The sequence below is a fragment of the Diplotaxodon limnothrissa genome, linkage group LG23, assembly GCF_057381915.1.
Source record: "Diplotaxodon limnothrissa isolate DT_005_m linkage group LG23, D_limnothrissa_male_GT1.1, whole genome shotgun sequence".
Lineage (NCBI taxonomy): Eukaryota > Metazoa > Chordata > Actinopteri > Cichliformes > Cichlidae > Diplotaxodon > Diplotaxodon limnothrissa.
In genome coordinates this window covers 10,344,987-10,359,685 of record NC_140617.1, presented here as the reverse complement: position 1 = coordinate 10,359,685, position 14,699 = coordinate 10,344,987, and the positions used below count along the sequence as shown (strand labels likewise).

General features: G+C 44.4%; 1 protein-coding gene across 1 annotated transcript; it reads right to left on the bottom strand.

Annotated features, from left to right (window-relative positions):
- Window positions 1-295: 295 nt before the first annotated feature.
- thop1 (thimet oligopeptidase 1) lies at window positions 296-13,263 on the bottom strand. Its single transcript, XM_085347255.1, has 14 exons — window positions 13,193-13,263; window positions 11,378-11,584; window positions 9,135-9,283; window positions 8,816-8,923; window positions 8,063-8,165; window positions 7,485-7,642; window positions 7,016-7,151; window positions 6,711-6,853; window positions 5,003-5,226; window positions 3,213-3,414; window positions 2,894-3,080; window positions 2,242-2,370; window positions 1,770-1,906; window positions 296-585 (listed from the first exon to the last, which is right to left on the bottom strand). The coding sequence occupies exons 1-14, from the start codon at window positions 13,203-13,205 to the stop codon at window positions 424-426; spliced, it is 2,058 nt and encodes a 685-aa protein (XP_085203381.1). The 5' UTR covers window positions 13,206-13,263; the 3' UTR covers window positions 296-423.
- Between the last annotated feature and the right edge of the window lie 1,436 nt (window positions 13,264-14,699).

The window sequence follows — 14,699 nt, the reverse complement described above, 5'->3', positions numbered from 1 at the left end:
TGCTGGGGCTAATAATTCGGTCCTCATCAGTAAACGGCAGCCATGTTTGAAGCTGAACTGCAGCATGTTAAGATGATGCAAGCTTCATCCAACGCCGGAGAAACGCGATGGAGACGCCGACTTTAACCAATCGGTTCTTATCTGCCACGTTTTTCTTTTATGTCATTTGGCAAAAATGTGGACTCTGAAACCAAATGTCCAAAAGCAGACTCTTATTTTAGAAAACTCACTCAGAAGGAAACTTCCTGTGAGCACCCTCAGTCAGGTATTGAGACACAACACAAGTCACCTTGAATCGTTTTATTCACAGGTTTTTCTCCATGTTGGAACATTTTACAGTTTTTTCTAGAAAATCTCAGTCTGTACTTTTATATGTTTCACGTCTGGGAACGAGGAGGGGGTGGAGCCAGCTGCTGTGATTGGTCAGCAGGGACATGGTGTGCTGGCGTCCAGCTCCAACGTTAGTCCTTTGCTCAGTAGGAAGGCTTCCTGTTTGGGTTCCCGCCCGAGGAACTTCCTCAGCATCTCAGAGGCGTCCTCTGAGCCGCCGGGCCGCAGGATGAACTTCCTGTAGTCAAGACCCACCTGGGGGACCAATCAGAGAAGAGAAACTAGGAATGAGTTAGATGACCCTCAGGGAAAGTCCTGAAACCATCCTCGCTCAGTTTCCTTAGACTGTGAGAAGTAAAGATGGTCAAATACGAGGTGAGCTCTGCATTTCTGAGTCACCGCACGGTAAATCCTGTCACTTGGAAACATCACCCTCACTTGGCAGGTGACAACACCTGTTCATGTCACACGGATAAAGAAAATCGGCTCAGCTCAGGGATGACCAGTAACATCAGCTGATCAACTGTTTTATCCAGAAACTAAAACACTAAATTATGGAGGAGGAGAGGGGCTAAAACATCTGGAGAACCTCCGTCAGCTTCTAATACAAAAACTTGAGAAAGTGTTTTTACTCTTTTACTGTAATTAATAAATCCTGATGCTTTTCATTGCGGCCCTGAAAACACATCTCCGTCTCTGTTTTGGTACTTTTGGGCCACCGTAGCCTCCAGACCTCCTCCTCCTCCTCACAGTCACTCAGTTGCTGTGAGGCCTCGTTTCCTCTGCGGGGATCATTAAAGTCTCTGCTTATCTAATCACCATGGTAACGAGTGCACCTGGACAGGTGTGCTCCATCAGAGATACAGACTGTTCAAACAGAGCTGTGCTGTTTTTCACTTTTTTTTTTCCAAACACATTTTAAATGAGAATTGTAGTTCTGAACTACATGAAGTTAAAGGATCCCAAGATTATCAGTTTTTTATGTGATCACACAGTTTAACACTGTTTATTAATATTTCTGCTTGTATACATTTTGCTGTAAATGCCCTAAATGTCACACTTTTCACTTCATTTGTTTAATAAACATTTACGTTTTTTTTAATGACAGATGTTCTGACACACTGCTTTTTATCATCTTCCATATTTATTTAAAATAACTATATCTGAAGGTTTGACTTTGTGCAGTTTCAGACTGTTCTGCAGTGTTTTGTAAACTGTTGATTTTTTTGTGTAGAGTTTGTGTTTCATTAACATTTTGTTGTTATTTTATTGATTATTTGAAGGCTGTTCATTGACAAACTATAAATCAGGACCTCCTCCTGTCACATGTTCAGCCGCTCAACTTTATTTATACCTCAAAGCTGATCTTGTAGTAGTTTAGCAGAGTGACCTTTGACCTCCTGCCTGTCTATCTGAATGTAAACGTTGGAGCTGCTGACCTTTGGGTTCATTATTCCCTCCTGTTTGAAGCGGGCATAGAACATGTCCATGGAGAACACCTCGCTCCACAGGTAACCGTAGTACTGAGCATCGTACCCGCCCGCCAGGTGTCCAAAGGTCGCCGGCATGTTGGTTCCTGCAGGATAGGAAGGAGAGGTCAATGGCCAGAGAAGAAGAAAGAGGCAACAGTGAAGGTGGAGTTTGGACACTTGTCTTCATCATGTTCACTTCATTTGCTTTTACACAGACTGTAAATGAAGATGGAGAGTTTCGTTATATCAAAGTTTTTAATAGTGGAAGGTGAACCAAAGAGAGCACAGTGGATATAAAGAGACAAGAATGATCCAGAAGAGGAATGCAGTGACGCTCCAGAGACAAAAGTGACCACAAAAAAAGCACAAACACAAACGGAGGTGAAAGATCCGTGTGTGCTAGTGTCACATCCTGCCACGACCAATCAGAAGTACATACCAGGTGAGGCAGGTATTCCCAGGATATCCTGGCAGAGGCGTCCGTACTCCTCTGCGGGGTCCAGGCCTTTCCTGGTGTGCAGAGCCTGATCCACTTTGGCCAGGACGATCTGCCTCAAGTTAAAGAGACCTGCAGAGAGTCAGAGGTCATCAGGGTGATTACGGCCGTGTGGTCGAGCGTCTCAGCCAAAGAAACAAAGACACTGCATTACTAGTTGGAGCGCTCTCGATGGCTTTATTAAGTTTAATGAGCCAAACATCCACAAAGCACGTCCCTGCTTCCACATGCGAGCTGTCAGCTGGTGGAACTAAGCCGTACACCAGTGCTTTGCGTAATGATGCTCTCTGCTGGAGAGACTGAGGAGAGGCGGAGTTGAAACTTTGGCTGAAAAATAATTTACTGTGTTAATTATGAATTGGATTATTTTTGTTGTGATGTCATGTAGAAATGTGATTATCAGAAGACTCAGTTTAGCAGCAAAGCTCATTTTATTTGATTCCGATCTGTCCAGTGAAGCTGTGTGAGCATATTAAAGCTTCTCCCAACTGTCCCAGATTTTCAAAAAAAACATAAGCCCTGCTGAATTCCCAATGACAAGATTTAACCAGACAAACCGTCTCCAGTGTAACAGAGGGCCCTGTGCAATACGTACCGGTGTTAGCAAGGCGGGACTTGATGAGTTTGTCAAGCAGCTCGTCAGGGATCGGGTTTCTGGTCTTATAGTGCTTGGACATCCTTTGCAGAGGCTCCTTTTCCCAAACCCAGTTCTCCAACATCTGAGACGGAGCCTCCACAAAGTCCCGCTCCACATGAGTCCCGCTAAACATGGCGTAGTCTGCCTGCAGTGAGGAAGTTCACCATGACATAATTTTATCATTTAGTGCCACATTAAAGAGTGTTTATCTGAAACTATTCATCACAACCACGAGAACCTGGGCATCGTTATTGGCCCCAGGTGAACATCAACTAACCTGAGCGCACAGCTGGTGCATGACGTGGCCAAACTCATGGAAGTACGTCTCCACCTCGTCGTGCTGCAGGAGCGACGGGGCATCCGCCGTCGGTTTGCTGAAGTTGGCCACCATTGCAGCCACCGACATCTGGCGCGTGCCATCACTCAGCAGACAGCCTGGCTGCAGGCCGAAGCAGGCGGCGTGGCCGTACTTCCCTTCACTGCACGGAACAGGAAGCACAGTGCCAAGTTAACCCTCTGGGGTCCAGGATACAATTGGCCATTTTTGACTACTTTTATTTTACCTCTACATTTCACCTTTAAAAACCATTTAGCTCGCCTTGTTTGGTATCATTCTCTTCAGCACAATCTCATATGTCTGAATTTATAGTTATTTTTTCATTTTGACATACTGTATGTCTGTACTGTACTGTAACACAATTGATCTAAATTCAGACAAAAAAAACAAAACAAAAAAACAAAATCCGAGTAGAAAAATAGTATTTTTTAAAAGATTTTTTACTGTAACAACCACAAACATGTTTAACGAATCCTTTTCATAACTTGAAATGCAAATAGAAATAGTACATTTTAAAAACTAAAAGTTTTGCAAACAAAGTTATATGTGGCTATTTACCTAAAAATGCAGCCAAGGCGTTTTTTATATAACCATTTCAAACTATTTACAGAACAATCATTTGTGCCACTCCAAAAACTTGTTTCTGTCCACTATAAGACAGAGGAGAACACCACAGGCCTAAACGCTGCAGGTCTGACAACATGAGGTGTATCACCTGTTTTCCAGCTGGTGACAGTGTTAACACTGCAATTTGCCTTTCGTGGCTTTTTGGAAGAAACTGTGACATTCAGCATTGTTCGGACATACAAAACAAAACAAAACAACGACTACACTACACACTAACTACACAAGACAACACACTAACTACAGACTCCAAACACGCTAAACATCACAAGTCTCTCACATCTCAAAACTCGCTCTCTCTCTCGCCAGCGTCACACCTAAAACTTCCACCTCATCCTAAACAACCAAATGCCACATGCTGCTATATAATGCTTTTGATTGGTCAACATGGTAAACTTTAACACCAATAGGGAAGGGGTGATTTTTCCTTTCTTTTTTACTCGGACAGTGCTTGTTAGCGCTGTCCTTAGAACATACCATGGTTTATTCAGAAAAAACTCCACCGCGTGTATTTTTTTATCATAACTCAGGTTTTAGGTGGCCTATCAACACAATTTGAAAACTGGTAAGTAGTTTGAAGTCTGCACTTTAGACACAAGTAGAAATGGATCTTGTTGCTGTGTTGTCTTAAGTTAGTCGTGTAATTTGGATGTGCGTCTGTCGACCCCAGAGGGTTAAAATTCAGCTCAACTCTCTGTAACAGCAGCTCGCCGTTTCACCTGGCTACCATCCACTTCCCTCTGTTTTCACGCTGCCCGTCAAAATCAGGACACCTGAATTTACAGCAAACACTCCAAAGCCTACACACCTGCAGCGCGCCCAAAACTCCAACCAGAGTGCCACAGAAGCCACACATGTACCTTCTTTAGTTTAGACTCTTTATTCTAAACATATTACCGTGAAAATATCTGAGGCTGATCTAGAACATGGACCTCCAAACCCCAGGAGCCGCGTATTTAGCCTGTTCTGTCTAATGTCCAGCATCATGGTGCCACTAAAACATTTGCCGAGCAGCTCCTGAAGAAAATTTCCTGTTTTGGTTGTCCTGATGAATCTCTGCGTGTGTTTCAGGATAACTTCATTACCCAGGATGCAAAGTTTCATACCGCGGATAGAGGTCCAGGTAGAACTGCCCGACCACCTGACCAGTGACACGGTCCTTCACGCAGTACAGAGTGACATCAGGATGCCAGGTGGCAGCTCCGTCCACCAGCTCGAAGGACAGACCCAGCAGCTCCTGGTAGATGTCCAGCAGACCCTGAGTCACCACCTCCATCGGAAAGTACTCCTTCAACAGGTTTTGATCCACGGCATATTGAGTCTCCTCCACCTGACAGGAGAGGAAGAGGAGGAGATAAACAGAAATACGACTTATCAAATGGCCTCAGTTCCTCTGCTTCCTTGTTAAACTTGGACAGACCTAACGTGAGTCTAAAGCTCTGTGGATTAGGGCTGCTCGATTATGGCAAAAATGATAATCACGATTATTTTCACTGAAATTGAGATCTCGATTATTTGACGATATTTATTTAACCCTTTAAGACCTACCATAGAACCAAGTCCGCCAGAGCTTATATTATTTTTTTACATGTTGTAGTGCCATTTGTGGGAGCATTTCAAGTTGCTATACAACTGTTATAGCCCATATTTTAATAATATGTATGCATTATGTCCATAGTAACTACATAAATTGCAAAAAAGTTGCAATAAACTACAAAAAAATTGAAAATCGGTTTTGTTTTTTTACATATATTTCTACTTGGAGAAATTTAAGAGGTTTATCCCTCAAAACTTTAAATACAAAAAAGTTGCAAAAAATAGTTTACAACAACAGGAAATTTATTTTGAGTGTCTTCATAGTTTTATTTTGGAGATACACCAATTTTTATATACACTGCAGGAAAAACAAAAAAACAATCCTATGATGCAAATTTGCAAAGAAAACAGAAGGTGCATCAAAATAAACGATTTCCAGCAGTGCAATTCGAGTTCTAAGCATCCCAGAAACTATTCAGAAAAGTCAAACATGACCAGTATAGGCTTTTAAGGCCTACAAGTAAAAAACTACATTTCCGCGAAAATGACGTCACTTCCGGTTTCGGGGAGGAAATGGCCGACATGTGATAGTTCGTGCTGACGTCTGATTCACTGTGGGAAGTGTTATGAACAGCTGATCGGATCGGCAAAGCGTGTTTCTGGAATATTATGTTTTTGTTCCTGCAAGCGCTTTTTATGCAATTTTTGCAAAGCTTTATGTGGAAGGAAACCGTGACCGAGGACAAGCTGATGGCATCAGATGTAAGTACAACTCCTCCGGTTTCATATGCAAAAAAAATTATTGCGCTAGCTTACACGGTTCAGGTTCTACAGGGATTTAAAAATAGTTACACAAAACGGAGTGTGCTGCTCTGACCGGCTTCAATGACTTTAAAAAATAATATAAAATAGTGTGCAACACCACTGAAGTTTTTTTTTTTTTAACCTCTCTTTTCAACCAACAGCAGTCACTCTCTCCTCTCCAAATAACTTCTGCTTAGCTTTCCGAGCTTCCCTCGGGTCCTCTTAATCAGCGCCACGGACCGGTTTATGCCCGACAATATTTTCACGGACTGGCCTTTAAGGTGTCGCGGATAAACGAGGGAGGGGCTAATAATCGGCTCAGTCATTTTTAATGATCGTTGAAAGCCCAGATCGTAATCGTGATTAAAATTCGATTAATTGAGCAGCCCTACTGTGGATGTCAGTCTTTTAGCTCCTTACAGAGCATCAGTGGGACTGCAGTACACCATTACCTACCATCCTTTGTGCTCTTACCTGGGTCATGTAGTAGCGCGTGTCCCAGGCATGCAGCTCCCCGTTGAAAGGCAGGCCTCTCTTCTGACACTCCTTCTCCTTCAGCTTGAGGATAACCGCTCGCTCTTCCTCACCCAGCGGCTTCAGCTTCCGGGCGAGGTCCTCTGAGAGACAACAGAGAAAAACCGGACATCACCGCGGTGTGAAAACTACACTTCACAACACCATCTCGTTTATTTCAGCAAGAATAAAATCTCCCAGCAGGTAATTGCCACCATCATCACCAACAGCAGCTCTGAGGCTGCAGCTGGGCTCTCAGGACTCACCCAGGAAGCTGGCCACCTTCTTCCCAGACTTGGCCATGTTCATCTCCAGGATGAAGTCGGCGTGCGTGGTGAAGCCAAGCAGAGCGCACTTCTGAGCCCGGAGCTCCACTAGCTCCTTCAGGATCGCCGAGTTCTCCTGCAAACCAGCACGAGATCCATTAAGACCAAACTGTTTGTGGATGACATTGCCAAGTTTCACCCCCACCCCACAGCTCGTCCGACTCCTGACTGACATCTGCTCTTCAGCAGACCTCACACATCAACCAAAATCAATAACAGTTTTCCTGTGGACAGGGCAAAAATAATAAATGATTGTTTTTCCTTCAGTTTACTGGAAATAAAGCCAATACACAAAATAATAAATCATTTTTCTCCTCTGCCTGAAGTTACAGCTCGCCCTGTGTGTAAATTAAGGAGGACAGCTCTGCGAGTCTGTCTTAAATGTTTTCTGGAGGTCCTCTGCTCTCACCTCCTTGCAGCGGGAGTTGAAGGCCTCCTCCAGCTTCTGGCGGGTTTCTGGGACAAAGCATTTCTTCATGGTGGGGAAGTAATGAGGATACTTCAGCGTGACTTTCAGCTTGTCGCCGTCCTTCTCCAGAGAGCTCAGGAAGTCTTCGGGGAGGCCGCCTGAAACAGTTTGACTGTTTAAATGTGATGAATTAAATGTGCTTCTCTATCATCGACAATAAACAATGCACCACCCACTCCCGGATCACTGAGGCTACATCTACTTTTCCTCTGAGCAGCGTGAGCATCACACCACCGGCGCTGGTGCATTCTGGGTAAACTTTGATAGCTCATATCCGCTTTTGGGGCAGGCGTGAGTGAGAGCAGGTGAGAGGTCTCCTTCCTACCTACATTTAGAGACCAGGATCATCCACCACTGAGCTGCTGCAGTAAAAACCGAGCTGTGGTTAACCAAAGTGTTTTCTGATTGGTCAGGTGGATGGCAAATTACCCAGCAGGCCTCAGTGGCACTTTGACTGTGCAGCGATCTACAAACAGCAGCTTTTAGGGCTTTTAAAATGTTGAAGGAGCTCCACTCACCCAGCTCATCTCTGGTGAAGGACAGGCTGGTGGTGTCTTCGTTTAGGTTCTTGTTGAAGTCGATGCACAGGTTGCTCAGCTTCTTCTTGATGGTTTTGATCTCCTGTGACAGCAGAGAGAGAAGTCAGGTCAGACCTTACATTAAACTTAAAAACACATTTCAGCTCTGAATGGGTGCGTCATCATACAGTTCAGCATTTAAATCATGAGCGAAGGCACCGGCATTAGCCTGTCCATGGACCAATCAAGTATCCTGAAGCTCTCTTCCTGGCTCAGCACACTCAGGAACCGGGACCACCAGCTGCAGAACTGCATGCAGGAGACTGATTACACTGCTCGTTACTGGGTTAGGGTGACACCCGAGGATACCTCTACAGTGGCAGAGACACACCCATGTTACACATGAAGCAGCGTGCGGGTGAAAGCTGGCCTGTAACACTTCTCCTTCAGGTGCGGCGGCTTTACTGATGGTTGGTCACATGTTTAACACACGCAACCAATTAAGGAAAAAAAAAAGACTTCCTGCTGCAGCCTGATAGGTTGATTAATCACAGGACAACAGGTGCATTAGTCACCTGACCATCTCAGCAGTAAGTAAGGAGATGTTTTTCTCTCTCAGCTCTACTTTTGGGGTCGAGGACCCTAATTTGGCAAGACTTGAGGATTTGAGGCCTGTGGTAATCTGAAGGTCACAGCAGGAGGTATTGTACACAAGAGCTTTTAAATAAAGGTTAGAAAAAAGGAAGGAGCTACCTCCTGTGTGTCTTTGGGCAGGTGGAGGCCATTCCTCTTCCCCAGTTTGATCAGTCGCTCCATGTACCGCTTGGACTCCACGGTGAGGCTTTCAGGGTCAATCTTCTTCTGCAGACACAAACACAACAGGACGTTCAAAGAGCAGCAGGGTTCCAGGGTGTAAAAATGGGCTTTATTCTTTTTCAGTAACAGAATAAAACCATTGCAGCACCTCTGCAACCTCCCTCTTCATACCCCTCCCCTAATCTCTCCCTAAAAGCTGTCTTCCTCCTGATTGGCTGACTCCTGGAAAACTGACTGCAAAGTGACATCATCTCACCTCCAGAGCGACGATCCTCTGGTAGACGTCTTCCCTCATGCTCATCTCCACGTCAAACTCGGAAAGGCGTTTGTCGGCATCTGTGCTCGCTGCTCGCACCTCCTTACAGGGAGACACATGCTGCGGGAAGTCCAATGTGTTCCTCTGAACTGGGGTGCAGAAGGCAGGGGCAAACAAAGAGACAGAGGAAGGGCAGGGCCATGTATGAGGCAGACTTTTGACAGATTTATGAGTATTGATAGGAAAAACAATGCTTGAAAGAAAAGAACAAAAAGATGCTTTCCTGGATTCAAACATGTGAATCAAACATGGAGGTTGGTCTTCAGCTGTTGTCAGGCTGCAGTTAACAGCGAGGAGCACTTACCACAGTCATTTATACATTAGTATGTTGGACATTTCCACTGAACCACAGTGACGTCTGAGGTTTTGTTTCAGAGTTCATGCAGAACAAAGACAAACTCCAAACGATCAAATATTTGAAGTAAAAGTGAGATTTTACTTCTTATTCCACCTTTAATTATTCTTTTATTCCTAAAGGAACTCTTATTCAGCTCATTTCTAGCTCACGCTTTTACTCTTTGGCTTTGGTGCAGTTTGTTTTATCCTGTTAGTGGTTCGAGCGTCTGCTCAGATATCAGAAACGCGGAGGCCGCAATGGATGCCCGTGTTCAGCCTCAGTGGCGTGCATGGCTGTTTGTGCGCTTCCTCCTGCAGAGCTGGAGGTGTTTTTGGGTTTCAGCTGCCTGTGAACAAAGCCTCAGTCTCCATTGTTGCAGCAGCTGGTTCAGCTGCTTTCTCTGCAAACTGCTGATGAGTCTTTACCATCACAGCCCCACTGTGCTGACACAGAGCTTCACTGCAGCGAGCGCTCACAAAGACCCAACAGCCCACGAGGTCCACGCAGCACGCTCGATCCCTTTACATTCAGGGTCACCATCTCACCACCGAAACATCTGGAAGGACAACTGTACCCACGGAGCATGGAAAACCTCCGCAGACTTGCCTAAATCCCCCGATCTGACCATGTTACTTGTATTTATTTCAAAAATGTTTTTTTTTCTTTGGTTTTATGTTATAATGTCGTGTAACAAAGTTAGATCTGGAAAAGAAAGCGTACATTAAACACAGCCCATCTTCATCAAGCTCAAATTCCAGCAGAACGTAGTAACTACGTCCTCACAGTTATTATACTTCATAAAACTAAAACTAGAATCTGTGTTCACAAAATGCTTAAAAAAAAAATTACAGTTACAGATTACAGTTATGAGCATGCATCATCACAGAGCTCTGCTCCTTCTCTGGTTATAATACTGAGAAAAGGCAGTACCGCGTGAGTACTTGATATAACAAATCTACAGATCATCATTTCCTGCTGCAGGTTTTAAGAGTCCAAAAACATTTCAGACCAAAAAGAATCCAAACGTCCAGAGAAGCTGCAGGTGTGTTAGTGTGAAGCCTCCATGCTCACTGCCGGGGTGATGATGATGAACAGCTGTCAGTGATATCTGATCAGATATCGGTGCTCGTCCAGTCAGCTGACTGACAGGAAGTTACTTCTGACCAGAATCTGAACTTTGACCCTCACATGGAGAAACCTTCAGTTTCTCAGGCCTCTCGCTTGCTCCGTGCTCAGCTCAAACGTTCTGACATGTTCACTCATTACGTCATCACTCAATACGTTTTTGCACGGGGACGCTGTTCCTGTAATTCTGCCTCAGTGCAGCGCTACATTAAAGAACAAAAGATGACAATCTGCACCAGCTATTCAGGAATTATCTTTACTTTTTTCTCATTTATTTTCAGAGGCTCACTCATGAGCTAACATAAACTAATGAAACTCAATTAGTCGCAACCAACCAACCCAGTGATGTAATCTCCTTTACTGACAGAAGATGGGGCTGAACATGTTTTAAAAACTTGAAGCACTTATTTCTTAAATCACGTCGACTTTAAACGTGAAAGCTGAGAGTCGGCACTTCAGTTACATCCTGACAATCTGATTTAAAATCTGATGTACTTGCAACATGGACACTGAAACCTATGGACCTAACTGTGTGTGTGTGTGTGTGTGTGTGTGTGTGTGTGTGTGTGTCTTTAATGTGGTGTTTTTTTTTTAAATATCCAAACTCTGAAGCAGGTTGTAATTGTGTCTTTGAACAGTGTTATAAAGTAAAGCTGTTACCAATATTATTTATTATTATTATTATGAAAAAGTCAGTCTTCAGGGTCAGGGAAGCGCTCACCGGTGTACTCGACCTCCACGTTGGCGAGCGCCTTCAGCGTGTTCTCAAAGGTGACGTTGTCAAGGTCAAGGGCTCCGATGCAGTCGTACACCTTCTTGGTGTTGGCAATGAGCTCCTCGGAGAGCTGCTGGATCTGCTCGGGGTTCAGATCCCATCGCAACCGGTTCTCAGGGCAGACCGGCACCGGGCTGCCAAACACCACCTCACCTGAGGAGGAGACAGGTGAGGACATCACAGCAGAGGAAGAGGATGGAGAAGAGGAAGGTACGTGTCTTTAGCGCTGAACATGCCGTTGGGAGCTGGGAGCTGAGCAGCAGGCTTATAACAGGTTTGTCTACCTGTCTACCTCGACACCACTTTCAATCCCACAGGTGAAAAACTAAGATGCAGCTTTTTATATGAAGATTAGAACAACATCAATGACGACACAAGTTTTAAAGTGTCTGCCAGGCGGGCTGCTGCTGAATTCAGACTCAAATCACTGTTATCCTGTTACAGCGTGAGCCGACGTCACAGACAGCAGGACCGACAGCACCCTTTTCCTCCTGCACAAAGTCGTTCAGTGATGAGTGCTCCAGCTTTTAGAAGCTGGAGGAGCCGCTGGAGGAGACGAGGCATCCATACTGCTGTAAATCTAATCCAATATAGAAATTTAGAATATTGATTAGGATCTATTAATTTCATGGCCGTCTTATTGTCTGAAAAAGTCCAGCTTGCTTCAGAGCTGAACTTCATTAAACCAGATGCTGAAGAGTAATGCCAATGATCCGGATATTGATTAAAGCACAGAAAGTGAGAAAACATCAAAGCTATAAGAGGACAAAGCAGTCTGTACTCTACAGATCTGTGCCACGTATCTGTTAACAGAGCCAAGCAACATTATTATAGATTATTATTACTGATGGTGTTGGTTGTGTGGATTTATTTGTTTTCCCCTTTGTAAACTCCCAACTGAAGAATGGGCCATTCTAAATTGATATAAAAGGCCAGTTATACTGAAATAATAACAGTAATCATAGCCTTATATATTTACATAATATCCTAGAGTTTCCATGAAATATAAATGATCATCCAACTAAATCTGGCTAAAAACGATTAAAGGCTCACTTTTTTCACGCTGCAGTTGCAGAGAGACATCGTCTGCTGCGTGTCAGAGAGCAGAACATAAAGGGATAACAACAGGTCTGCTTCTCACACCATTTAATTAATACCTAATAAAAACGTATAAAAGGCGATCAGCTTTAACACCTCCCATGATGGAATACGTCATGTTTGGCATTCAGCGCTTTGCCGGAATCATTATTAGGCGATGAAGGTTTAGAAGAGGTGTTTACTTTTGTTTTAGGAAGTTACACGTGTGGTAGAGAACAGCGCTAACGTTAAATTGGCGGATTTTTGAATGAAGTCCGGCGGAGTTTGTCTCTGATCTGTGGAAGTTAACCCGTGTTGTGTGTCTGCGAGTAAAATCGCGCTTCCCCGTTAAAGAACATGCTGCCCCACAGGCAGGTAGTTCATAGCTAGCTCCATGAATAAGCAGCCCGGTTAGCTCACATGCTACAGAAACGTGCAGAACACCTGGACACACTGGCCTACCGGCTCCTTTATTCTGCTCTCGAACAAATATGGACACCTTTTCTTCTCCAGTTGAGCTTTTATTACCGAGCTCAGCTGCTAGCGGCTAGCTAAGCTGCTGCTAGCTGCCTCAGAGTCCGCAGCTGGAGCTCAGAGAGGACCCGGGAGGAGGCACGCGCAGACAGCCGCTCATTTCACCTGAAAACGCCGCGGTCAGGCGACAGACTCCCCGCCGTCACTCACCTGTTGGCCCCATGCTCACAGATTCGATAAAGCTTGGCTCTGTGCGTGTAGCTCACTGACAGGTGGCTCCGCGGCTCTGGACTAAAAAACAGACCCTCACCCCTTCCGGTCACACCTTTCAAAATAAAACCAAATGAAAACGTTTACTGTTTATTTTCCAAGCTTTTAAAAAAAACAAAAATCCGCTGAAGGTAACAGCAGAACAACAGGAAATTATAAACACTGAAAATAAAAATAAATAATAAATAAAAGACAATAACCCAGCCATTGCCAGGGTACACATACCCCCATTAAATTACAAATGAAATGCACATAAACTGTTTGTGCTGTTCCTAAATCAATCCTGACATCAATGGCGTGTCCAGCGGGGTGGCCTGGGGGGGCACAGGCCACCCCCCCCAACCAGACTGGCCACCCCAGGTGCCACCCCAAAGGTAAAACAATAAAATTCAATCAAATATCAAATGTACGATTATGTTTTCACGGTGAAGCTCAGATATCCGAGTGTACGTGAATGCAGCATCGGCTTCTGCGCTATGCGCATCACGTTAGCAAAGGTAGGAGAGCCAAGCACGAAGGACAACACTGCAGGAAACAATTTTTCGGTGAAAGAAAATGAGGACAGAATAAATGTCCCGGTAAGTAATATTAAGTTTGTTGAGTTTAGTAAACTTCGGTGAAATTAGAATACCAAGGGAAAAAATAACACTTAAAGAATTTTTGCAACCATCGAATATTTCAGACAGTATGCTACTGAGGGCAGCTAACATAAGAGTTATGAGTTATAAGATGCAGGTCGATGTGTAAAAATAACTCAGTGGTTTGGTGGTGGCTATGGCGGGGCTTCCACAGAGGCCAGCAGGTGGATGAGGGAAGGGGAGGCAGGAGGAGAGACCCGAGGCGGCCACCAGTCCGAGTGTCAGGTGAACTGAACTTCAGGTAAGAAGTTATGACCTGCAGTCTATCTGGGTCAGATATAAACCAAGTTTAGGTGGAGTTTATTTTCGTTGTGCTGACTTTTTACAGTCAGTTACAATACCTCATACTGCGTGAGCTAGCATGACGAGTTTATACAGCTGTTCGGTTGCTATGATGTTACTGATAGTGAACTTTATTTTATTCATAAGGTTAGTTAGTAGAGTTGCCAACAGCTCCTTAAAAATGGAATGGTCCCTCATTCAGAGAAAATATTATGGGTTTGGTATTGAGCTGAGAAGAGACGCAGTTTGTCCCGGACTTCAGCTAGAATGGAAAAAGACACAAAACTGGAGTTATTCTGTCTTTACGCTGCACAGCTGCCTCTTCTCTCATTCTCTCTCCTCTCTCTCCTGTTGCTACTTCAATCATGAAACTGATCAATGATCAGCTGATCGTCTCTCTTGTTTGTTTATCACCCACTTTGCGCCAGAAAGAGGAAACCAGCAGATGTCGCGCTAAACAGCAGCAGCACGTTTAAGCTTGATCAGCTGTTGTTAGAATTTATTTAGTTAGAATGTTTGCTGGAGCC